This window comes from Paroedura picta, chromosome 1 (assembly GCF_049243985.1).
Source record: "Paroedura picta isolate Pp20150507F chromosome 1, Ppicta_v3.0, whole genome shotgun sequence".
NCBI classification, from domain to species: Eukaryota; Metazoa; Chordata; class Lepidosauria; order Squamata; family Gekkonidae; genus Paroedura; species Paroedura picta.
Genome location: NC_135369.1, coordinates 6,930,338 through 6,956,794, shown reverse-complemented (window position 1 = coordinate 6,956,794; position 26,457 = coordinate 6,930,338). Strand labels below are relative to the sequence as shown.

General features: G+C 46.7%; 1 protein-coding gene across 1 annotated transcript; it reads left to right on the top strand.

The window, feature by feature from the left end:
- The first annotated feature begins 804 nt into the window (after nt 1-804).
- Nucleotides 805-25,967, top strand: LOC143821212 (uncharacterized). Its single transcript, XM_077305264.1, has 3 exons — nt 805-924; nt 2,679-3,061; nt 25,649-25,967. The coding sequence occupies exons 2-3, from the start codon at nt 2,701-2,703 to the stop codon at nt 25,909-25,911; spliced, it is 624 nt and encodes a 207-aa protein (XP_077161379.1). The 5' UTR covers nt 805-924; nt 2,679-2,700; the 3' UTR covers nt 25,912-25,967.
- Nucleotides 25,968-26,457: the final 490 nt, after the last annotated feature.

Sequence of the window (26,457 nt, the reverse complement as noted above, 5' to 3'; positions counted from 1 at the left end):
CCTCTTTAAGTATTTGGAAGGTTGTCACTTGGAGGAGGGCAGGATGCTGTTTCTGTTGGCTGCAGAGGAGAGGACACGCAGTCATGGGTTTAAACTTCAAGTACAACGATATAGGCTAGATATCAGGAAAACGTTTTTCACAGTCAGAGTAGTTCAGCAGTGGAATAGGCTGCCTAAGGAGGTGGTGAGCTCCCCCTCACTGGAAGTCTTCAAGCAAAGGTTGGATACACACTTTTCTTGGATGCTTTAGGATGCTTAGGGCTGATCCTGCGTTGAGCAGGGGGTTGGACTAGATGGCCTGTGTGGCCCCTTCCAACTCTATGATTCTATGATTCTATGATTCTAAAAAGCATTCCCCCAATATGTCCCTCACGTTGTATCCATACAAAACTGAGGTGTCGTCTTCTTTTGAACGAGCATGCAAGAGAGGCTGGGAAAGGCCTCTTGACCTCAGTCCCGTCAGCCAACCTGCCTTGAGCGATGGTCAGTCATCTGACTCGGCCTGTGGAACCTGCAATTTCTCTCAGAAACCCTTGCTGACTCTTGGGTTCACAGGAGAGAATGGGAGAACGAAATGACAGGGCACCGCCGTCTCCCTGGGGGAACCTCAATTAAATCCGAGGCAGTTTGGCAAAAGATAGAAAAGATTACAGCAAAAATTGAGGTGCACTGTGAAGTTCCTAAACGGCTGACAAAGGGCTACGAGGCAGACGGAAAAACAAAGCAATTTGGTTTGCCTTGCCATTCACATTTGCCCATTATCAGCCGCATGTTAATTAAAACCTCGGGCGGGGGGTGTTTCTCCTTTTCCACCTCACGGCCCGAAGAACGCGTATAAAAAGAGCTCGCCTCTCCTCCATTGGTATCGTGTTCCTGGTCTTCCAACCTTGACTCTTCTCCGATTCCCTCTCCTGAGAATTCCAGGTAAGACCATTTTGCACTGAAAATTCCAAGCAACTTTGCGATTGATTTTCCTTTGCCTCGCGGAACAGCCAGGTCTGGAGTCCAAGGACTTTAAAAAGATGGACAAGTGTTTTATTACAGGGATGTATATCCTCTTGGGCTGGTTAAACAAAAGATTCTCTCTTTCTTCCCTTCCAAATTCTTGTATAGTCATTCAGCTGTGTTTCTTTGAATTTGGAAATCCTTCCGTTCTGAAGCCTTTGACAGGAGGCATTTGAAGAAAAAGACATGCCGACATTTATTTTAATTGTTATTTTATTCATTACATTTCGATACCGTCCTCCCTGTCCTTTGCAGTCTGAGGCCTACAGCAGAAGCACTGCCAGTTCTAAGTCAAGCCATAGTGGGAGTCTTTGTTGAAGATGCTCTCTACCCAATGAACAAGCTGCTAAGGCATCACCGGTTAAAGATACCAAGCCAATGGAATGGCTGTCCAGGAATTGTATTAGCAATTCTGATAGCTTTTTGGAAAAGCATAATCTGTATGTTGGGGATTTTTTTAAAATCCTCTGGACCAGGAGGAGCCATGGCTTATGGGAAGGGCATCTGCCTGGCATGCAGAAGGTCCTGGGTTCAAGTCCTGACATCTCCAATTAAAAGGTCATAGAAGATGGAAAGAACCACTTCCTCAGACCCTGTAGATTCACTGGCAGGCCGAGCAGAATACTTAGCTTGATGGTCAGATTCAGTAGAAGGCAGCTTCATGCATAAATTTGCCACACAAAAAAAGAATTTTGTATAACGCCATTCACTTCTCTTGTCCTTTTTAAAAGAATTATTCACATAATGCACTATAACGTTTTCAATGCTGGAGTTAAAGCTCAAAGTTCATTGTCTGTTTCTGTTTTGTATTTGTTAATTCATTGCCTCCAATGATATTGTGTGAAAACTAGTTTCAAGATCATCAGTAGAAAAAAAAGTAGGTGGAACTATAGCCTTGTTCGGTTTGAGCATGGACATCAGTGTGGTGTAGGGGTAAAAAGAGGCGGCCTCAAATCTGGAGAACCGGGTTTGATTTCCCACTCCTCCACATGGAGCCAGCTGGGTGACCTGAGGCCTGTCTCAATTCTCTCAGAGCTCTCTCAGCCCCACCTGCCTCACAGGGTGCCTGTTGTAGGAAGGTCAGGCAATTGTCTGCCACTCTGAGATCCCTGAAATTGCTGGGTGACCTTGGGCCAATCCCAGTTCTCTCGGGGCTCTCTCAGCCCCACCTACCTCACAGGGTGTCTGTTGTGGGCAGAGGAAAAGAAGGTATTTCAAAGCTGTTTTGAGACTCCTTTGAGTAGTGAAAAACGGGGTATAAAAACCAATTCTTCTTTATATATATCCTGAACCAGACGGCTCTTTATTGCCCTGGACCACTATGGGGCAGGTGGTGGTAGAAAGTGCCATCACGTCACAGCTGATTAATGGTAACACCATAGAGTTCTCAAGACAAGAGTTATAAATACAGGTGGTTGGCTGCTGTTTGCATCTTCATATCAACCATGGGCTTTGTTGGTGGTCTCCCACCCAAGCACTGACCAGGGTTGACCAAACTGACCTTCCAAGGGCTGATCAGATGAGGCTAGCATGGACAATCTAGGCGATGGCCTCTGAGGCAGCCTAGCTGAAAGAATACATGGTAGCACTTCTGTAGATCTAACTTCAGATAGAGGGAAAGAGTTAGCAAAAGCCTACCAGAGATTAACGGGTGTTCTTCTTTGCCTTTTCAGATCCCACATCTCTTTCACAGACATGGCTTGTTGCTACCCCCCATCGTGTGCCATTCCATCCTGCGCCTCCACTCCGATGCTTGGACTCGGGCCATGCGGAGCCGGATCAGGCATGCTCGGCTATGGCGGCGGCATGCCAGTGTCCTCCAGCAGTCTTGGCATCGCCCCTGGGGCCAGCGTCGCCTGTGTCAACCAGATCCCCTCATCAGAAGTGGTGATTCAGCCTCCTTCCTATGTGGTGACCATCCCAGGCCCCATCCTCTCGGCCAGCTGTGAACCTGTGGCTGTGGGAGGCTACACACCGTGCGCTTCAGGATCGGGGTCCGGGGGTCTCCGAGGGATCTGTCGGCCGAGACGTCGGTACAGCACTTGCGGCTATCCCTGCTAAACCCAGTAGACAGGAGCAGTAAGGAAATTGATAACTCCCCTCCGACACAGATTCCATAGCTGAGCATTTGGGCTCAGTTTTCAAGGAACACTGCGCATCTGTAACTGCAGCACCTTCTTAGTACCTCTGAGAATACAGAGTTTGGGCGTGCGGTTTATTTTTTTCTACTACTTACTTATTTCTGAGATGTAGGTTTGCTTTGCCAGTGGCTGTGTGGAGACATTTCAATCACCTTGGGGCTGAATTGTCGTGCATGAGGTCGGTCTGCTAGATTGGGTTCCAACTAGGGAGCTTTGGTTATGTATTCCTGTTTTGTGTTGTTTTCTGAATAAAGCTTACGCTGCATCATAACTCCCGGTTCTTGTGCTTTATACCTCCACGGGTGCTTGTCTGAAATTGTTTAAGGGGGTCTTGACACTATTTATAGGCCTCATTTCTCACCCGGACTGGAGGTGGATTACATACAGGGGATTACATATCAGATGAGATGCTCAATATTCATACATTTGTTTGTTCATTCATTTGCTCATTCATTCGATTATTCATTCTCTCTCTCATCCATCCATGCATGCATCCATTCATCCATGCATCCATCCATCCATCCATCCATCCATCCATCCATCCATCCATCCATCCATCATCTGTGCATGAAATTGGGTTCACTGTGGGTGAGCAGGTAGTTGTGAATTTCCTGCATTCTTTAAGGGGTTGGACCAGATGATCCTGGAAGTCCCTTCCAACTCTATGATTCTATGATTCTATGGCCTAAAAGACCCCGCTTACTTTCCAAGATCTGACAAGGTTGGGCTTGTTTGGCTATTCAGGCCAGGCTGGTTGTAGAACCGGACCATGGCCACGCTCCGGGAGCAGAGAAGCCTGCTGCTTCTTGGCTAAATGATGCTTCTCCTCCAAAGCACAGAGGGTGGGTGTGGACCACATGGTGGCAAACATTCCCACAATGATATAGAACAGCCTGAAGGAGTCTTTGGGTGGCAGACAATTCACCCTCACCCATGGCTACCTGGTCACGGATGCTGCTGCTATCCTTGCAGAGAGGTGTGGATGCCTCAGGAACATCATTTCCCTGGAGCACAGGCTGCTCCTGGTAGTGAGGCATGCCCTGGGGCTGGAGAGCACTGGTAGGTTGGGCTGGAACATGCCACCCTGCTAGATTAGAGCCCTGCTAGAGAACTGCTGGTACCTGGCCAGTCACTTCTTATTCAACAGCAAGGCTGTGCTTCTGCTATGAGAGCGATAGAGGGAGGGGCGTAAACATGATCACTGTCTCATCCAGGATGTGGTCACCCAGTGGAACTCCACCTATGCCATGATGGTGCATCTGGTAGAGCAGAAGAGCAGAAGAGATGTCCTCTCCTCCATGACCATCCTGCACAGGGAAGAGGAGCTCAACAGCAGCTCCAATGGCTGACTGACCCTTGCCCAAATGGAGCACATCCTCTGTTCCAGGTCACCACCAACATGGTCAATGTCCATTGTTCTCCAGCCATCTCTCTCTCTGCTACAAGGGTGCAGCTTGCTGGGCCAGGCATGAAATAAGGGCCTTGTTTTTGAGCAGGACAGAAGATACAGTTCTGTTGGTGTTTGTGTGTGTGTGTATGTGTGAGGAGTGTTCCATGGCCATCAGGTTTTGCTTGCAATGTTGTCATGGGGACTTATTGCTGGTTGACCGACCTTTCCCCTAGGACTGGCTGGTGGGTCTTCCTCTTCATCATTGCCACCATCTTCCCAGGGTCAAGCCTTCCCTTTTTGCTCACTCTGCTGTCAAATTCACACTGAAGGGCTGGGTGGATAGTGAGGAATGGGATCATGTCCTAGGATCATATTTTAAGGGATCATCTTCCTTTCCCCTACTTGATTTCTTCTGTAAACACTTCTTCCAGTGATTATGATCTTGGGAGGAGGCATCAGCTAGGCATGGAATTGGGGATCCTGAGGGTGGGCAGGTAGTTGTGAATTTCCTGCATTCTGCAGGGGGTTGGACTCGATGACCCTGGAGGACCTTCCAACTCTATGATTCTATGAAGAATCCGAAATTGGGGCAGGGGGAGCCCAGCATAAACAAAGGAATCCTCAGGACATGCGCTCAGGTTTCTTTCATTGCAACCTCTCCACTGACCACTTGATGTCACTAGAGAGCCCACAGGGACAGGTCGGCTGCTTAATGGAATCACTTGTTAATCATAATCCCAACGCATGGAAACACATAGTTCTCCAGCTCTATCCCATTGAGACAATCCCCTCATACTCTCATAGACATGGATGCTGGACAAGCTGGCCATTTGCCGTAGAGAAATGACTCATTAGATTAGGCTTCTCTCACTCTGTTCGACACCAGTCTGAATGTGACCTGGATCTAGTTGAATAAATGGAAGTTTCCCTTTTTATAATATACTTCTTGGGGGATTTATTTCCTGCACTCCATAACAGACTTCTAGGACTGGGCAAAACTAGGCTATATAAACCAAACATCCCAACATAATTAGCTTAAGGAAGAGCTTTTGCAGAGCTTGGAACACTCCAACAGAGGCATAAAGAGGGCTCTACCTGGGGAATTACAGAAACGTGGACATAATAAATGGAACATAAACATTACGATGCTCTAAGAAGTCAAGTTTATTGGCAAAAGCAAGTGCTGGACAGTCCAAAAGCCCCTTCAAAATACATAAACGCGTAAGTATCAACAATATTAATTTAATAAGATATTTAACATTTCCTCCCTGTGCCACAATGGAAGAAACAGAAAACCTCTGCTCTCTTTGACCTATGATCCTCTGTTCTGCTAAACCTCTTGAATTCGAGTGGCATATGGAAAATTCTACAGGGATTGAACCCATCAAAGTTCATGCCCTGCTCCAAAGCTTAGCCTTTAAAATGATGTTGGACTTTTGCTCTTCTCGATGCCTACCAGAGAAGTTGTAGAGCATGACAAGTTACCAGAGTTGCTTCAAAGAGAGTGGAAGGGTCAATAAGAAAACACGATCCCTTCCTTCCTAGGAAGTGCCTCTTGGTTCAGCAAAGTTTGAAGCCTTCTTCATCCTAAGAAGGTTTCCTCCAACTTAAGTGGGGGCCTGTTAATTTGGAGAAAGGCTGCGTAGGCTGGATGAAACCTTCACATTTGCTGAACTGAAGGTCTGGATCTACGCATTGCTTTGCAGAAGTTTCCTATTTCCTGGAAATATTAGTAAACTCATGAATGGGGTCAATAAGGACATACCATTCCCTATAAACACACATTTCCTCACCCCCCAAAAAACTTGTGGTATTCCTGTCTCCTCCACCCTTCACTGACCAAGTTCTATTAACACATGTCCCCCAGTCTCTCACACTGGTTCCTTTTCCACCCAAATATTGCCCCCAATGTCCTTCCCCTTCCTTTCTTCTCTGGGTGGCATGTTGAGCAATAGCAAAAACTCTGTTTTCCCCATCTCTGAACATGTTTAGAAATCATCCATATTGTTTGAGCAGTTACCTTCTATTACTCCCAGGTTGTTGTTGGGTTTTTAAAAGATCTGCAAAACTGAAAGTGTCAATTTTGGGTTAGCTTTCTCAACCGAAGTTCTGTGAAACCCTGGGGTTTCTTGACAGTCCAGGAAGAGTTTCTCAAATACGTGAAAGTTAATGTTCAATATATATATTTTAAAGATGTTTTTTGAAGTGGTATGACCATGTATGGTCATCTCAACCCACCCACCCCTCCCAAAAGGGTCAATGATGGGGTGGGGAAGGGGAGGGCTCCCAGGTGAGCATGTACACAGGTATTCTTCCCAACCATATTCTGCATGATTATGCCACTTCTGGGCATTCTCATCGCCTGACAAATGTTTTGGTGGTTTCTCAAGCATACAAAAGTTGAGAAAGGCTGAGTTAGAAGAATTCTAACTCTTGAGGTGCCTCTGTGACTACACGGCAACCGATGGGTTTGCTTATTGTGCAGATGGCTCTTGCCCACATGGGGGCTGTCCCTTGGCTATGAGATTTAAACATTCCAGTTAGGACAGAGCAGTTGGAATGTTTTTTGATATTCCATAGCATTTCATTGGCTGATTCAATGTCGAGGCAGACCTAGAATCAGGTCTACCATACTTAAAAATATTTCAGCTAGTGGTTCCAGAATTGAAAGACTATGCCTTTCTACAACATACAAGACAACTATACCATGAGAGCCAGCTTGGTGTAGTGGTTAGGAGTGTGGACTTCTAATCTGGCGAGCTGGGTTTGATTCTGCACTCCCCCACAGGCAGCCAGCTGGGTGACCTTGGGCTAGTCACAGCACTGATAGAGCTGTTCTAACTGAGCAGTAATGATTCTATGATGACCAAGCAGTAATGTCAGGGCTCTCTCAGCCTACCTCACAGGATGTCTGTTGCGGGGAGAGATAAAGGAAGGTGAATGTAAGCTGGTTGGAGACTCCTTCAGGTAGAGAAAAGCAGCATATAAGACCCGACACTTTTTCTTCTTTATGTGATCAGGCAATTCAAAATGGGAAAGCAACCAAAACGAATTGGATCCTTGCAGTGAGGCAAGGAGGCCAGGAAAAAATGGGCAAAGAAACAGGAAACAGAAAGATTTTAAAAAGCCATTAGGATAAAGCATTCTTCCAGGAACTCCAGATCACCAGAGATTCTTTCTGACATCGACAGGAACAGGCATGGCCCAAGCATTTCTGAAAACTGTCCATGTTTCTGTGTCGGCCGCTTAACGGCCATCTTTGCAGCCATAACGGCCAGAAGGATAGGAGCACCCAGAGTCGCAGCCCCATCTTCTGGATCCGTACCCAGAGCCGCGGCATGCGCCGTAGCCATAGCCATAACCCCAAGGCTCACAGCCCGGGGTGGCACAGGGGTTGTAGGCTTCTACAGCCACCGGTTCAGAGCTGGCGGTCAAGATGGGTCCCGGGATGCAAATGCGGAAAGGAGGAGGCTGGATGACAACTTCAGAAGACGGGACCTGCGAGACGCAAGCTGTGTTGATGCCGCACGGTGAGTTGCAGCCGTAGTCGCAGAGGGCCATCTTGGAGCACCGGAGCAAGACCTAAGAAGAGAAAGATGACAATCCAGGCAACCTGGATTCCTTAAATCTGAACCTAGACCCTATCCCTCCCACAGCTGTAGGTAGGGGATTTTCCCTACTCGCTGATTCCGCAAACTGTGTCCCACAGAAAGAGACTAAGGTCTTGGGCATGCAATATTTAGGTTGGCGATGCTGGCGATGGACGAGGGTGGACTCTAGGAGTTCTCTGAGAGCTCCCAGATTCACTGGCATCACACCCTCACTGCAGGGCCCCCACAATAACCTGAACCCCAGAAGGTATAACTTGCTACATTTGAGAAAACCGCTCCGATAGCGCCATTATTAAGTGTAGATGTTCTGTTTTGCAGGATTAACTTCCTCCCCCTCCCTCACGCCTCCAATGCTGATGTAGCGAAGGAGTCTGCCGCTGATTGGTCAAGGTGTCAGTTCAAAGACCACCTGGTTTCCTATTGCCTTCTGTCCTCATTTCTAAAGCGACTCTGCTCCAATCCCGCACTTCTATGTGCTGAGATTTGCCTTTGGATTGTCATTTCCCCCTCTGTTCTTGCCTCCTTGCTTATTCCCGCCCCCTCACTTGTTCAAGAAAACCAAAATAAACAAGCAGGCTCATGCTCCATCCCACCCCACTCCCCACCCTCAACTTGCTCTGGCCTTAGAAAGGCAGGAAATAAACCTCTCTTCTGCCTTGTGCTCTTTCAATGCTGGCTGGAACTTTGCAACCACCATTCCCCTCTCCCCTCTGAGCTTCCCCAGTCAAGAAGGAAGGAGAGAGGAGCCGCACAAGTGTAGAACACAGTCTGTTTCAATTTGGGAAAAAGGAAGAAGACTTGGTTCAAATTTATCTGAATTCAGCAGGAATGACAGCAGAAAAAAAAAAGGAAGTGTAGAACCAGCTCAGGTTTATTTCTCCACTCCTCCATCACATGCAACCAGCTGGGTGACCAAGGCCTAGTCAGAGTCCTGTTAGAGCTGTTCTCACAGTTCTGTCAAGGCTCTGTCAGCCTCATCTACCTCACGGGGCATCTGTTGTGGGGACAGAAAGGGAAGGTGCTGGTAAGCTGCTTTGAGACTCCTTCGGATAGTGTAAAGTGGGGGCATCAAAACCAGTTATTCTTCTCTCCTCTCGTGAGTCTGTTCAAAAATAAACCTACAATCATCACTCAAGAAGGGGAATCAAATCTGACGTACCTGATCCACGGAGATGCAAGACTGTGCCGTTCTGATTCAGTAAATGTAGATGGAAGACGTTCAGGTTCACTTAGTCTTTTATACCAGTCGGAAAGTCTACTTTGAGAGTATCAGAAGTCTTTCTTTCACAATATTTAACAAAGAAAAATGCAGAGTCCTGAGAATGCACTTCACAGCCATTGTTGTAACATGAGGTCTTCTTAATTTCATTGCGGTCTCCAACAAAGTAGGTATTATATTCCTTGCCTCATCTGTTCCTGTAATTTTGGTCCTTTATAGGCCACAATTATGGCCCCGCCATTTTTATTACCACTATGCAGTTATACTAATACTTGGAAAGCCAACACACCCTAAATTTACTGGAAAGAAGTACGAAATACAGAAGTATGCCAAGATAATTTGTTGACCTTGTTGACAATCCTTTGACGTCTTCTTTTGGGAATTGGGTCTGTGCTACACAATACCAAATTAGCTGTGATGTGCCATCCTACGCAAAACTGAGTGACAGTCCAAGGAAGGGCAGAAAGGCAGTCCCCTGATTGACTTTTATAGTCTTTACTGCTTAAACAGCTTAACAACAGTCATTCAAGGCTGATTTCCTTATTCTTTGGAGTAGAGGGGGAGACAACAAGATCAGCTTACAGTCTGGGCGAGCTGTTTAGTATTGGGAATGATGCACGCAGAGAATGGGTTGGTGCCATATTTTTATACCCCCCTCCCTCAAAAAAAGACTGCAAAAAACAATAGTTAATGAAATTAAAGATCTTGAATGAAAAGACCTGGAATTTTGGTGATTTTGGGATCAAATTGCTTCCTGAATTGACCTCCAACTTTGATGATGGGATTTGCACATTTGTGTCAAGGAACTTGGGTGGGAGGGGTTATCTAGGTGTAGAGGACTCCCAGTTAATGGGTAGTTGGATATGCCAGTTACTAAACACAGAAGGAAGCTGCTCGAAGTGCCAGCAAGAGAAATAAAAGGGAAACAATACAGAATAGTTAATTAGACCTATCACCGGTCAAGGTACGGTCCCATCTTTTGTTACAGTCCTGCTCGGGTGGAGATGGACATCCTGCCCTTCCGTTTCACAGTCAGAGTCATTCAGCAGTGGAATAGGCTGCCTAAGGAGGTGGTGAGCTCCCCCTCACTGGCAGTCTTCAAGCAAAGATTGGATACACACTTTTCTTGGATGCTTTAGGATGCTTTGGGCTGATCCTGCATTGAGCAGGGGGTTGGACTAGATGGCCTGTATGGCCCCTTCCAACTCGATGATTCTATGATTCTGTGCAAATGATTGCATTACTCCTGGGACAGCCAGGAGACCTCTGGCTGAGGATCCTGACTTCATTTCGAGTCTGCTAGTTGACCTATTTCTGTCACGCAAACCATTGTGTTTAGCCATGTGCCTGGCCTGACTTGTGTTGCTTATAATAAAGCAGAAATAGCAGAGGACAGCAGCCACTTCTCCTCCTTGCACATTGAAGGGCTTACCTGGGGCATATCACTTCCTTGGCAACTTTAAGGCAGGTGTAGTCTTGGTCACTAGGTAACATGACTGGCTCGACATGGTCAAAGCCGATACAGGGATGACCATGAACCAACTAAAAGAGGCAGTCATCGACAGAAATTAATGGCGAACACTGTCCTATAGAATTGCTGAGGGTCGGATACAACTGATCGAATAACATCATCATCAACAAGACTAGGGGAAGCATTCTTTGAGGTTGGGCAGCTGCCATGGCCCAGGCCTTCTGGTGGGGGACTACTGCTGATGGACCCCACCCACACGCCTCCCCTGACATTGGTTTGCTAGAAGGGCTCAGCCACCCATGTACCAAGTTGCCCAGCACTATTTGGTAGAGGAATAGGGTGTGCAATAATGATCCTGTTGGTACTTTGCTTTCCACTCAAGACTTAATAACATAAGAGAAGCCATGTTGGATCAGGTCAGTGACCCTCCCAGTTCCACAGTCAATATCACACAGTGACCAAAAATCCAGGTGTCACTAGGAGGTCCACCAGCAGGACCAGAATTCCAGAAGCCCTCCCACTGTTGTCTTCCAAGCACCAAGAAGACAGAGTATCACTGCCCCAGACATAAGGACAGGAGAAGCCATATTGGATCAGGCCAATGGCCCATCCAGGCCAACACTCTGTGCCACACAGAGTCCAAAACCCAGAGCTCATCAGAAGGCCCAGTGAATATCATGCGTGAATGACTCTTCGGAAGGAGGGTATGAAAAGTAAGGATTTAACTGTAGAAAAAAGTATTGAAGCGTTTGTGTTTTTATACCTCAACTATTTTCTCCATCATGGAATGCAAGGTGAGTTATATTGGAAGGTCTCTGGCCAAACCCAGATTTGTAATTGAATTCTGTGAGAAATCCAGTTCAACTCAAAATCTCACACTTGTCGGTTTCAAACTAGACTTGTCAGTTTCAAGAGGGTCTTTTAGAATCATAGAATCATAGAGTTGGAAGGGGCCATACAGGCCATCTAGTCCAACCGCCTGCTCAGCGCAGGATCAGCCCTAAGCATCCTAAAGCATCCAAGAAAAGTGTGTATCCAACCTTTGCTTGAAGACTGCCAGTGAGGGGGAGCTCACCACCTCCTTTGGCAGCCTATTCCACTGCTGAACTACTCTGACTTTTGTTCCTTTGTGTTCCCTTTCCATTTTATTGCACAGAGTTTACACATACAAACATCCTTTCTTGGATTCATTGTGATTCTATACTTTGAGACTTTTAAGCTTGCAATGCCAGTGGCACCAGGTTCTTCTGGACATTCTGTATCCTGAACTGGTTGTGGTGGGCTTGCAACTCAACCAGCCAAGAGACCGTAGTGTGACCTCAATGTGACTTTTGTGAATTCTTCATATGTGTCGCAAAATGGCAGCCATCTTCCCCCTCAGCCATAATCAGTAGAAATGTTAGAATTAAAATAGACGTTGTTAATTTTGTTCTATGCTAATAGTGCTAGCAAAGAGAGACTGTCTATTAATAATAATGCTAATGATGATGATAATGGCACTAAAATGCCATAAAACAGAGAGAGAAACAGGGTGGGTGTGAGAAAAGTATATCGAAGACAAAGGTAGGATGAAAATAATAGTCTTGGCTGAACATAATGATTAAGAGAAACAAACAAACTCTCATTTTTTTTTCTAACAGTATTTATTTATCATACTAGGGACCAAGCCCATAGCATTCAGGAAGACAGCGAGTGCTAGATTAGGGGGATGGGGTGGAAGAACTCTGTGGATGGCCTCCCCATCCCTCTAGGACCTGGAAAGGCTGCAGGCAGCTGTTAGGGAACTCACTGGTAAGGGCAGCTTTCATCTGGCAGGGATCTGCAGCCTCCGAGCCTCGGAGGGAAGTGGAAGGAGGAGGGGGTGGTCAGGGGTGGGAGACAGAAGGTGATTGGCTGGCCTCTGGACAGACAGGCAAGCCGGTTGGAGGAGGAGGCACTCAGGGGCGAGACAACTGCCCTGTGTGTATTAAGCGCTGAGTGGCACTTAAGCCATGAGTCACGCTCTTCCTCCAAGGCCTTACCAAAACTCTTAAGTGGAACAGATGGCAGAGTTAAACATAGGAAGCATATAATAATAAAATATGAAGCCAGGGAGGTACAACAGTTTTGCAAACTGAATGGGCAGTCCCCCTAAATACCTATATTTAAGTTTCAAATTCACTCAATCTCCGCTGGGGAGAGTCCAAATTGCTCCATCACATCTCCCATGGAAAGCAAAACATTCACATTCCTGGGACCGATGGAAAACAATTTGGCAGGCTGCAGCACAGTTGCATTCAGGGCCTGACATCTTGCCCCATTTAGGCAAAAGTTCTACAAACAACTGCCAAAGCCTGTTTTTATTTTATGACTGCCAGCCATTTAAGGGATTGGCAAAAATACTTTCTGTCAAGCAAGGAAGATTAATATTGCCAGCCGTTTAGAAACCTGGCAGGCGGTGAGTGCCAATCCTTCTGCAGGTCTTTGGTTCAGTCATTTGCTGCGCTGGCAACACGATCCCATTTAGCTCCTTCCATAAAAGAGGCATAATAAGCACCTTCTGCCTGCAGAGAGTTTGCCAAGAGCATAAGGAGGTGGTGCTTGTGCAGCATTTACAGTCTCGTAAAAATGTCACACATTTCTCAGTGCCTACAATTGCCAGGTGATGAGAAGTTGAAAGAAGAGGCACCTGGATTCATGAGCCAATCATTTTGTGCTCCCAAGACATCTCTCAGCTTAGAATCTCATAGAATCCTAGAGGGGGAAGGGCCCATGCAGGTCATCTAGTCCAGCACCCTGCTCTGTGCAAGATCAACCTGAAGCATCCAGGAGAAGGATCTGTCCAGCCACTTTCTGAAGACGGCCAGTGAGGGGAAGGTCCCCACCTCCTTAGGCAGCCTGAAACACTCTGACTGTGAAAAATAACTGCTGTAGCTTTACTTTCAATCATGCCATGAAGATTCTTGAGTTATGGTTGAAGCTACTGCTAAAGTAGCGTTTCTAAAAGTCTGTGCAACCAAAGAAACTTCTAATGGTCTGTAGCCTTGTCTGGCCCAGCCCGTTTTCTAAAAATACTTGATTGTGCCCACTTAAGGTATGGGCCAGACTTATGGGCTGTTGGCAGAGTTTAAATATGCAAAGATTGTGCACAGCACCAGCTCCTTGAAGGATAAATAGATTTATTGGGAAAAGAAACAGCTTTGTAAAGGAGAGAGGAGAGAGATAGTCCTAACGGTCGAACTGGTTAACTGTTGTTCTGGAGGCAAGCAGGGAGGAAGTGCACTCAAAGGAGCAAGAAGATTGTAAGTGGTTAGACAGAAGGGATTGTGTTTCCCTTTCTTGCATGTCCAGGGAAGCGCTAAATACCATTTTGGGGTCAGGAGGTGAATTTCCTCTATGCCAGACTGGACAGAGATTCTGTTTTTTTTTGGGGGGGGGAGGATCATCTGGAAATGGAATTGGGGTCACCATGGGTGGACAGGCATTTTTGCATTTATTGTATTCTCCAGGGGTTGGACTAGATGACCCTGGAGGCCCCTTCTGACTCCATGATTCTCCAGTGGAGCTAATCAGGACACAGGGTTATTTGTAAGTGACCAGGGAGTTCCTAATTCAAATTTGCTAACTACATATCTCTTAGAATCATAGAATCATAGCATTGGTAGGTACCTCTTGGGTCATCTAGTCCAACCCCCTGCACTATGCAGGGCACTCACAACCCTATCGCTCATCTACTGTCACCTGCCGCCCCCTTGAGCCTTCACAGAATCAGCCTCTCCGTCAGATGGCTCTCCAGCCTCTATTTAAAAATCTCCAAAGATGGAGAACCCACTACCTCCCGAGGAAGCCACTGAGGAACCTCTCTAACTGTCAGGAACTTCTTCCAGATGTTGAGACGGAATTTCTTTTGAATTAATTTCATCCTATTGGTTCTGGTCCGTTCCTCCAGGGCAAGAGAGGGATGGACCAAATCCAATGGGATGAAATTATTCTGATGACCCTGCAGGACATTCTTCATAAGATGCTGAATCATGCATACTACAGATCTTACACATTCTGACAACTACAGAGTGACGTCATGTCAGTAACCCCTTATGCATTCCACCATCTTGAGGTCCTAGGCAGTGGCTAGGAAGTGGAATGTCCCACAGGCAACCATCCCAGTCCTCTTGAGGCTGGAAAAAAAAAGTCTTCTCATCATATCAGTCAATGCCTGTCAGTGATTGTGAAAAGTTTAAAACATTTGCGCAATTAAAGACATGTCAAACCATTAAATGATTCAATGAAAAAGCACATCAACACCAGAAATAGGGAAGAGGGCCCAGGTATAACCATTTACTGGGTGTATGCCAAGGAAAACAAAACAAGTCTTCATCTGCAGGCAAAAGGAAAGAGAGAAATCTCCCTGGGGATATTCTCGCTCCAGCTTGTGTTGCTGGAATTCGCTGTGGATCATGGCCAAATCTTAGTTATCCAGAAACAAATGTACCAACCAGAGTTGGAAGCAATCTTCACATACCTTGACGGAGATCTTTGCCGCTATCTGTATGCAGAAATCTAATGCCTCTGAGTTGCTAAACTGTGCTGAGTGTAGAGTGATACTTTAGTCTCATGTTGACAGTACTGTCAACAAATGAACACACAGAGTTGTCTACATACACTGCTGGTTTACTGCTTGTCACCCAGCCTAAACGGCCTCTGGGTTCTGGTTTTGGAAAGGGGAAATTCCACCCTGAGCTCAGAGGAAAAGTCAGAGCAGAAATGTTTGGAAAGAAGAATGACAGTTTCCTCTGGAAGAGAGCTGTGACTTTGATGTTGTCATTTTTGAGGGGAAAAGGATTCCAGCTATGGGTAAGGATGGAATGGAAGTTCCCATTTTGGCCACTGGGGTGAGCAAGCGGAAAGGCTTTTGAAAGCCTTCCCATATAACCTGGCTGGTCTTGGTTGGGAAAGCATATCTCCTCCTCCTCCTTTTTATAGTCACCTCCAGAGAAACTGATTGGCCATTGTCTGAAATACTGGACGAGGTGGACCATTGGTCTGATCTAGCAGGATTATCCCATTGTTCTTATTCTATGGCCTGCTTTCAACTGGTAGAGGAACTTGTTATCTGTGTGAGATAGAATGCTGGACTGGATGGACCAACACTGGTCTGACCCAGCAGGGCTCTCCTGATGTTCTTCTTAGCAGAAGTCCTTGGTCTCTCTGCCCTGTTGCTGGCCCTCCAAAGGAACTGGTTAGCATCTGTGCTGGACTAAATGGATGATGGGTTGGAGCCAGCAAGGCCCTTGTTAGGGCTCTTGCATGCACTTGAAAGCTCATGCCTTGAATTAATAATTGTTGGTCTTAAATTTCATTGTGCTACTTCAGACCAACATGGCGATCCACCTGAATATATTTAAAAGCAAACAAACCACAAGACAAACAGTTGTAATGCTCTGAGAATTCATCTGATGGAGAGGCTGATTCTGTGAAGGTTCAAGGGGGTGGCAGGTATCAGTGGAGGAGCGAGAGGGTTGTGAGTGTCCTGCATAGTGCAGGGGGTTGGACTAGATGACCCAGGAGGTCCCTTCCAACTCTAGGATTCTGTGATACTAAATTCCACCTCAACCTCCGGAAGAAGTTTCTCACAGTTAGAGAGGTTCCTCGGATGTCTTGGGAGGTGGTGGGTTCTCCATCTCTGGATATTCTTAAAGGTATTGACAAAAATACTTTCTGTCAACTCTAGGATTCTGTGATAGGATTCTGGATAGCCCCAGCAAGTCCAGTTTCATCAGATCTCGGAAGTTAAGCAGTCCGACCCAGGCTAGCACTTGGAAAGGCGACCTCTGAGGAATACCAGGGTTATGATACAGGGACAAGCAATAGCAAAATTACCTCCGGTTGTCTCATGTTGGCAGCCCGTCAATCTTGGGTATTCCTGGCTATATTACATACATGCCATATGATAAATGAATATTCTCAGGGCTTTTCTTGGAATTGTGCAGAAGCTTGTCTTATGGAGGAAATACCAAAAGGTGTGACATTTCATTGTAGGCCAAATGGAGTGACAATCGAAGAACGTGAGGACAGAAATCCCACTGTAGAACTTAGACATATAGAATCCTAGATAGGAAAGGTACCCTAAAGGACATCTAGTCCCACTCCCTGCTGCTTGAAGACGGCAAGTGAGGGGAAGCTCCCCGCTTCCTTAGTTAGCCCATTCCTCTGCTGAACAACTTGAACTGTGAAAATGTTTTCCTGATATCTAGCTCACATCATTCTACATGTAAAGGTAAAGCTAAAGGTATCCCCTGTGCAAGCACCGAGTCATGTCTGACCCTTGGGGTGACGCCCTCCAGCGTTTTCATGGCAGACTCAATACGGGGTGGTTTGCCAGTGCCTTCCCCAGTCATTACCGTTTACCCCCCAGCAAGCTGGGTACTCATTTTACCGACCTCGGAAGGATGGAAGGCTGAGTCGACCTTGAGCCGGCTGCTGGGATCGAACTCCCAGGCTCATGGGCAAAGCTTTCAGACTGCATGACTGCTGCCTTACCACTCTGCGCCACAAGAGGCTCTTATTCTACATGTAGTTTAAACCAATTACAGTGAGTCCTCTCCTCTGCTGCCAACAGAAATCTTTCCCTGCCCTCACCAAAGTGGCAACCTTTCCAATATTTCAAGACAGCAATCCTATCCCCTTTCAGCTTCCTCTTTTCATAGACTCATAGAATCATAGAGTTGGAAGGGGCCATAAAGGCCAACTAGTCCAATCCCCTGCTCAATGCAGGATCAGGCCAAAGCTTTAGGGGGTTGGACTAGATGGCTTGTATGGCCCCTTCCAACTCTATGATTCTATGATTCTATTCCTTATGTCCCTGGGCACCAACTACAGTAGGTTGTCCCACCACATAAGAACTCAAAAGCCAGCTTTGTGGTTAGGAGTGTGGTCATCTAATGAGGTGAGCCGGGTTTGATTCCATGCTCCCCCATATGGAACCAGCTGGATGGCCTTGGGCTAGTCACAGCACCGATAAAGCTCTTCTGACCTAGCAGTAATCTCAGGGCTCTCTCAGCCTCCTCTCCCTCACAGGGGGTCTGTTGTGGGGAGAGGAAAGGGAAGGCGACTGGAAGCCGCTTTGAGACTCCTCTGGGTAGAGAAAAGCGGCATATAAGAACCAACTCTTCTTCTTCTTCAGTAATCTCAGGGCTCTCTCAGCCTCCCCTCCCTCACAGGGGGTCTGTTGTGGGGAGAGGAAAGGGAAGGCGAATGGAAGCCGCTTTGAGACTCCTCTGGGTAGAGAAAAGCGGCATATAAGAACCAACTCTTCTTCTTCTTCAGTAATCTCAGGGCTCTCCCAGCCTCCCCTCCCTCACAGGGTGTCTGATGTGGGGAGAGGAAAGGGAAGGCGATTGTAAGCCGCTTTGAGATTCCTTCTCCGTTGATTGATTTGCTGAAACAGATGGAGCCCAGCTACTTGCATCTTCCAAATGTATGGGATATAAAAGAGCATATGATACTTCAAGCTCTGGAAAATAAAGTTGAACCTACTTTTTTTTAGATGTCCATCAAGGATCAAAAGGCAAAACATTGGAGGGTTCTATTTAGAGCTCCTCTTCTACATGTCCTTGGTTGACCCAACTCTTGCATTGCAAGGATTTGAGGTACCGCTTGCTCCTTCTGTGACAAAAATAAGAGCTGTAATAAGCAATGGATGTCTCAAGAAAGTCAGCATAGGGACAAACTGGTTTCTCTTTGTTCAGCATTTCCATATCATTAAAATGCCTTCAGATGACTGCAGTTCTTCAACTTAACTGTTGATGGGTGGGTTCTAATTGGAGCTCCTCCTCTGTATGTCCTTGATTGACCCAACTGTTGACTTCTGAGGATCTGGGATACCCCTTGCTCCTTCCATTAAATAAAATAAAAGAGCTGTAATAAGCAACAGATGTCTCAAGAAAGTCGGCTTAGACAACAATTAGTTTCTCCCAGCTCAACGTTTCCACATCATTAAAATGCTTTCAAATGACTGCAGTTCATTGAAATGCACATGGATCACTGCATAAGTTGTGGAAGAAGGAAAGGAATTAACATCTGCACCCGAATTTTCCTTCTAAAGTCAGAACGTGACAACAACACAAGTAGAACAGGGATCCATGAATACATTCTCTATTGCTACGTAGCAGCTTTTTGACCATGGAAGGACCCCTGAAATTTGTTTCCAGGCTTTGAGGAACCCCAGAAGTGTGACACATCCCTTCAGAGAATTAGGCATGGAAGTTAGATATGGAATCCAATCAATCAATCCATTGTGGAGAAAGGGGCTAGGCCTGTAGAGCACCAGTGACATCTGGGGATGTCAGCCCCCACCTGAACTTCTGGGAAAGGCCATATAACCCCTGTGGAGCTCTCCCCTAACCCCAAGGTTTCCTGGAATCCTGGTTGGGAATCCCCAACCTTTCAAATATTCCCTGTCTTTTTGTTGCTGGTGTCACTTTAACATGTGTTTCTACAACCGCTCTTGTCCAAGGGACCAAGCCCTATGCAGATAGGTTTGTTCATTCATTCATTCATTCATTCATTCATTCATTCATTCATTCATTCATTCATTCATTTATTTATTTATTTATTCATTCATTCATTCATTTATTTATTTATTTATTTATTTATTTATTTATTTATACCCCCCTTCCCTACGGCTCTGGGCGGTTTACATAAAACATTTTTGAACATTCACATAGAACACTATCAAAATCAATATCAAAAATCAATAAAACAATATAACAATAACAACAAAATATTAACTGGAACAATTAGAACGGCACTTCAACAATAACTTGGCAATCCCTCAGTCGGTTCATTCCCTCAGTCTGGGGGGCACCTGTAGGTGTTATGGCTCAGTCAGCTCAGGTTGAGGGACTTGGGAATGTTCAGCCTGGAGAAAAGGAGGTTGAGAGGGGACATGATAGCCCTCTTTAAGTATTTGAAAGGTTGTCACTTGGAGGAGGGCAGGATGCTGTTTCTGTTGGCTGCAGAGGAGAGGACACGCAGTAATGGGTTTAAACTTCAAGTACAACGATATAGGCTAGATATCAGGAAAAAACATTTCACAGTCAGAGTAGTTCAGCAGTGGAATAGGCTGCCTAAGGAGGTGGTGAGCTCCCCCTCACTGGCAGTCTTCAAGCAAAGGTTGGATACACACTTTTCTTGGATGCTTTAGGATGCTTAGGGCTGATCCTGCGTTGAGCAGGGGGTTGGACTAGATGGCCTGCATGGACCCTTCCAACTCTATGATTCTATGATTCTATATCATTTGACTTGCAGGAGGGCGTTTGGGATCAAGGAAGAGACACACACATTTCTGTTGGCTTAGAAGAAGAAGAAGAAGAGTTGGTTCTTATATGCCGCTTTTCCCTACCCGAAGGAGACTCAGAGCAGCTTACAGTCACCTTCCCATTCCTCCCCCCACAACAGACACCCTGTGGGGTGGGTGAGGCTGAGAGAGCCCTGAGATTCCTGCTCGGTCAGAACAGTTTTATCAGTGCCGTGGCGAGCCCAAGGTCACCCAGCTGGCTGCATGTGGGGGAGCGCAGAATCGAACCTGGCATGCCAGATTAGAAGTCCACACTCCTAACCACTACACCAAACTGGCTTAAACAAGGCCACAGATATATTCCTACTCCCCAGGAGTGTTGGCACGGCATGGGAGAAGGAGCCTGACTTGCAGTCAGAAGACCACAACGACCTGGACCCCAGCAGTGCCCTGGTGCCCACCCGGATCCCTGCTGGGAACTCAGGTTTCCTTGCTGCTGGGATTCCACCCATGGGAAGAGCCAGCAGCACCCTGAGGCCCACCCCGTTCCCCCGCCAGGAATGCGGGTCCCCTTGCCGCTGGATTCCCTCCACAGGGAAGTGTCCTGATTGCAACCGTGAGTTAAAGTGGATTACAATCTCACACTGCCAAATGGGAAGGGCAGGTTGAGTGCGAGATTCCAAAGGATCCACAAACAAGAGACATGCCAATGGGCAAAGCCGTTGCACCAAGCATGTGGACGGATTAAATAATCGGTCACTTGAACTTAATCACACTGACGCCGGGGCAGGACATGATCCAAACAAGCCAGCAAAGTGCATGCTCATCAGGATTCTAGGACACGCACAAGTCATAAAATCCTCACTCCGAGCATCCAAGGCACGGCAATTAAGAAACAGGAATGAAGGACATGCGTTGCTGCCCATCCAACTCTTTTTCCCCTCCAGGATGTAGAAATTTCCATTTGCAACAATCCAAATGGGCACGTTTTTGTGGTGGAAAGAAAGATTTGAACAACACACAAGCTTTCGCATTTGCCTCCAAACCATTCCACGAATCGCCCATTTCAAACTGTGGACCTTGTATTTATTAACACACAATGTGGGGCCTGTGGGAGCAAATGTACTCATTGACACTTTCCTGGTGTTAACTAAGTGGTTTTAGACAGGGTTTAGGATCAAGTGGGCATCCTGCCCAACAGCTTGGACATTGGCTATTGGACATTTGACTGTGCTGGTTGAAATAGCATTGTTTCAATGGAAGCTGCCACTGGAGTGGTGAAATATTCTCCCGTATTCTCCTCTCCTCTCCTCTCCTCTCCTCTCCTCTCCTCTCCTCTCCTCTCCTCTCCTCTCCTCTCCTCTCCTCTCCTCTCCTCTCCTCTCCTCCCCCTCCCCCTCCCCCTCCCCCCCTCCCCTCCCCTCCCCTCCCCTCTCCTCTCCTCCCCTCCCCTCCACTCCACTCCACTCCACTCCACTCCACTCTCCTCCCCCTCCCCTCCCCTCCCCTCCCCCTCCCCCCCTCCCCTCCCCTCCCCTCCCCTCTCCTCTCCTCTCCTCCCCTCCCCTCCCCTCTCCTCCCCCTCCCCTCCCCTCCCCTCCCCTCTCCTCTCCGTGAAATTTGCCTACTGCAAGAGCCATTTTGGGGTAGGTTCCATCTCTGTGGCAGCCATTTTGTGGTTGCACTCAACAACCAATGTGATAACTCTAAAGTTCCAAAGGTTCAAAAGTTTGAAGGTTCTTATATTGACAGAATTATAATTGTGCTTGCTAACTTCCTTCTGGAAAATTCCTGGGGATTTTTTATGGGGGGATGCCTGTGGAAGGTAAAATTTGGAGAGGGTTTTCCCTTAGAAACTATGGTATGTCATAGGGGTTGATCTCAAAAAACCTGATTTCTCCAATCCTAGAGCCATGGATTTGAACGGTACCTCCAGGGTCATCAACCCCTTGCACAATGCAGGAGACTCACAACTACCTGCCCGCCCACAATGACCCCAATTCAATGCCCAGATGATGCCTCCTCCCTCAAAAAAACCCCACAGAATCCCTAGTCAGTTTGGCCTGGAGGAAATTCACTTCCCGTTCCCAAAGTGGTGATCAGCATTTCCCTGGCGTGTAAGAAAGGGCCACAAGAGTCAAGAACTGACACAACCCTCCCTGCCCACCCAGTCACAGTCTGCCTGAGGTCAGGCATAAGAGATGACAACTACAATTGGCAAGTCACACGAGACCACATGATTTCTCCTTTCCTGAAGGATTCAAGGAAGCATTGGTCATTTATTTTATTTAATGTATGGCATATATGGTGCAGCCAGAAGATCTGATTGTCTGGCTGCCAAGCAAAGGACGTTGGGTTGCCATTGGCCGCCTCCACGTCATGACCCCCAGTGTTCCTTGGAGGAACTACCACCCAAATCTTTGGAGATCTGATGGGATTGGTCTTTCCTGAACCATGTAGGTCAGGGGTAGTCAACCTGTGGTCCTCCAGATGTTCATGAACTACAATTCCCATGAGCCCCTGCCAGCAGATACAGGCAGGGGCTCATGGGAAGTGTAGTTCATGGACATCTGGAGGACCACAAGTTAACTACCCCTGATGTAGGTCAGTGCTTCATGGAAGCACCTTAGCCCCCAAATCCTCATGTTTGGTTCGACTTATTGACCACCATTCCCATAACTGGCTTGTGGTGGGTTACAGCAGTCATGTTAAAGTAGCGATCCCCAACCTGTGGGCAGCGGACCACATGTGGTCCTTCGACTAATTGGAGGTGGGCCCCGAAGGACGCCTCTCTCTCCCCCCCCCCCCGGCCCTTTACTTCATCCCCCCCAGCCCTTTACAGCACACTTCATTGTTGTGGTGTGTCTGTATCTTATTTTGAAGGGATGTTCAAACATTACCATAGCGATCAGAGAGCGCTAGGCAGTGGTTGAGAGTAGAGGAGTAAACTATCCCCCCACCGGGCCTCATTAAAAGGTGTCGAGTGGTCCCCGGTGAGTGGTCCCCAGCGTTGAGTGGTCCCCGGTGATAAAAAGGTTAGGGACCACTGTGTTAAAGGACCCATTAAAACCCCATTAAAACAATTACGGACATTCATCCAAGACAGAACAGACTCCTAAAACATTTTTTAAAACCATAGTGGTCAACAATCCACTAACCCCCCAAAAATCTAATAGAGGAATTAGAGGAGGGAGCGTGGATCACATGGGGGGTGTTTACGCTCTTAACACTAGGGGCCCATCAGTTCTTCCTCACCATGCCAGCCTCAACCATAGACCTGGTGGAAGAGCTCCATTTTGCAGGCCCTGCAGAATGCTCTGTGTGTGTGTGTTTTACATAGAGAAAACATTTTTCACAGGGAAGCCCACCTAATGAATTCACTCTAATGAATCTTTGGGTCCAACCCATCTTTACAATCTCCCCTACAAGGAGCAACAACAAAACCTGATTTCCATTGATATGGCCAATATGAAAGGCAGAAGCGACCATATAATATTCAGTCCACCTTCACCCGCCATTGGTGAGATGTTCCAAAATGAACTCAAGAAATAACTCACCAAGAATCAGGAACCAAGAGAAAAATACCCATGCAACATGTCCCATATAACAATTCAGCTGAAAATGATTCTCAAACAATCAACAACCAAGCCATGTCAACATGGGCGTTCCATATACCAATCAGTGCAAAGCTCCAGAGTTTAAGGATGAATTGCAGGGGGTTACATAAAACATCAAGCACTAATTAGGCATCTACCAATTAGGACTGTGAATTCCAAGGATGGCCCCCACCCACCAGGCTTCCTGTGATCAGAGTATAAAAGGACTCCCTTCACAAGCTTCTTCTAACAACTTACCCTAACTTCTCCTGATCTTCTGAGAAGCAGGTAAGTCCAAGATCATTCACCCTCTTAATGAAATGCCAAGATCATTTAATTAATTCTTCATGGGATCTTAGCAGGTTCTCTTCTTTTCAGAAGTGCTGAGTATGGGAGTTCTTTCTAGGGGAAGGTATAAGGAGCTGGTGGCATCAAAAGGAGATCCAGAACTTGGAATCATAGAATTCATGGACTTGCCTTTTTAGATGAGACCAGAGGCTAATCTAATCATAGAATCATAGAAACATAGAACCATAGAGTTGGAAGGGCCATACAGGCCATCTAGTCCAACCCCTTAGGAAGCCTTAAGCATCCTAAAGCACCCAAGAAAAGTGTGTATCCAAGCTTTGCTTGAAGATTGCCAGTGAGGGGGAGCTCACCACCTCCTTAGGCAGCCCATTCCACTGCTGAACTACTCTGACTGTGAAATTTTTTTTCCTGATATCTAGCCTATATCGTTGTTTATTTTCTAGAAGTTTATTTTCTCCAGTGGCCAAGATTTCTTCAAGAGATCTCACAAGCTTGGCACAATATTAACGGTTCCTACCAACCATCAGGGAAGGAATGGGCAGGCAGAAATAATGTAGTTGGCAGAGGTCTGTCCACTAAATGACTTTAGAGAGGATAAGTAAAGCAATTATGAGCTTCACAAACCAGGTGATTAGGGTATTGAAGTCATAGAGCTTATGAGAAATGGGAGGCTTTGAAATAGATGAGACATGGAGGAAGAAGGCCGAGTGTCAAAGAATTGAGGCTTTTGAACTCTGGTGCTGGAGAAGACTCTTGTGAGTCCCTTGGACTGCAAGGCGAACAAACCGGTCAGTCCTAGAGGAGATCAGCCCTGACTGCTCTTTAGAAGGCCAGATCCTGAAGATGAAACTCAAATACTTTGGCCACCTCATGAGAAGGAAGGACTCCCTGGAGAAGAGCCTAATGCTGGGAGTGATCGAGGGCAAAAGAAGAAGGGGGCGACAGAGAATGAGGTGGCTGGATGGAGTCACTGAAGCAGTCGGTGCAAACTTAAATGGACTCCGGGGAATGGTAGAGGACAGGAAGGCCTGGAGGATCATTGTCCATGGGGTCACGATGGGTCAGACATGACTTTGCACCTAACAACAACAACAGAGAAGAAGAGAGAAAAAAGGCTGGATAGGAGAGCCCAAGATGTCAGACAAAGAGGAGAGGGCCACTTAGGAGCCAGTGTGTTGTAGTGGTTAAGAGTGGCAGTCTCTAATCTGGAGAATCCAGTTCGATTCCCCACTTCTCCTCCACATGCAGCCAACTGGGTGCCCTTGGGTCAGTCACAGGTCTCTCAGAGCTCTCATAGCCCCACCTACCCCACAGGGTCTCTGTTACTTTGTAAGTTGCTTTGAGACTCCATTGGGTAGTAAAAAGTAAGGTCCAAAAATCCCCAGCTCTTCTTCTTCTTCTTCTTCTTCTTCTTCTTCTTCTTCTTCTTCTTCTTCTTCTCTCTTCGTCTTCTTCGTCTTCTTCGTCTTCTTCGTCTTCGTCTTCGTCTTTGTCTTTGTCTTCGTCTTCGTCTTCTTCGTCTTTGTCTTCGTCTTCTTTGTCTTCTTTGTCTTCTTCTTCTTCTTCTTCTAGGATCCCTCAGTTTGATTCAAAATAGCCAGCAAAATTGATAGACTCTGTCTTTCATTCCAGATTCTCCTCTCTTTGCACCAAAAATGTGTCACAGCTACAAAAGTGCCTGCGGACCATGGAAACACCAGAAATGCAGTGACCCCTGTGGTTATGGCTATGCTTATGGCAGCGGGTATGGATCAAGATATTGCAGCCCCCGATGTTATGAGCCATGCGGTTATGGTTACGGGGGCTACGGGGGCTACGGAAGCTGTGGTGGCTACGGGGGATGGTGTGGTCCAAGATACTGCTACCCATATGGACAGTGGGGATGCGGCTATTGAGAAAGAACTGAGCACAAGGAACATCTACAGAAGCAAAACAAGAAAATCTCTGGACCTTCAACTGAGCATATGTAGCAATTACATTTCTGTAACTGTTCTGTCGCTTTACTCTTTGCTCTGTTTTTGAAACCTGCCCTTTCCCTGCAAATGTTTTCCCAATCATGGTCATAATAAAGTCCTTGCATCTTAGCTGTTGACTGCTGGTTTTTCTTATTATCCCATCCTTGAAATTCAGCGTGGTGTCAATGCAATGTTATTTATGTCTCATATAGCATGTGTGTAATGTAGTGAGGAGATCTTAAGATGGTCTGACTGCCAGGAAAGAGACTTTCAGAGGTGGTCTACCCTTGCCTGTCCCTGCATCATGACCCGGGTTTTCCTTGGAGGTTGCCCTTCCAAATGCTAGCCAGGGCCAACTTTGCTTAGCTTCCGAGATCAATAAAAGAATCCTCCCCTGCTCAGTGCAGGATCAGCCTCAAGCATCCAGGAGAAGGATCTATCCAGCCGCTGCTTGAAGACTGCCAGTGAGGTGGAGCTCCACACCTC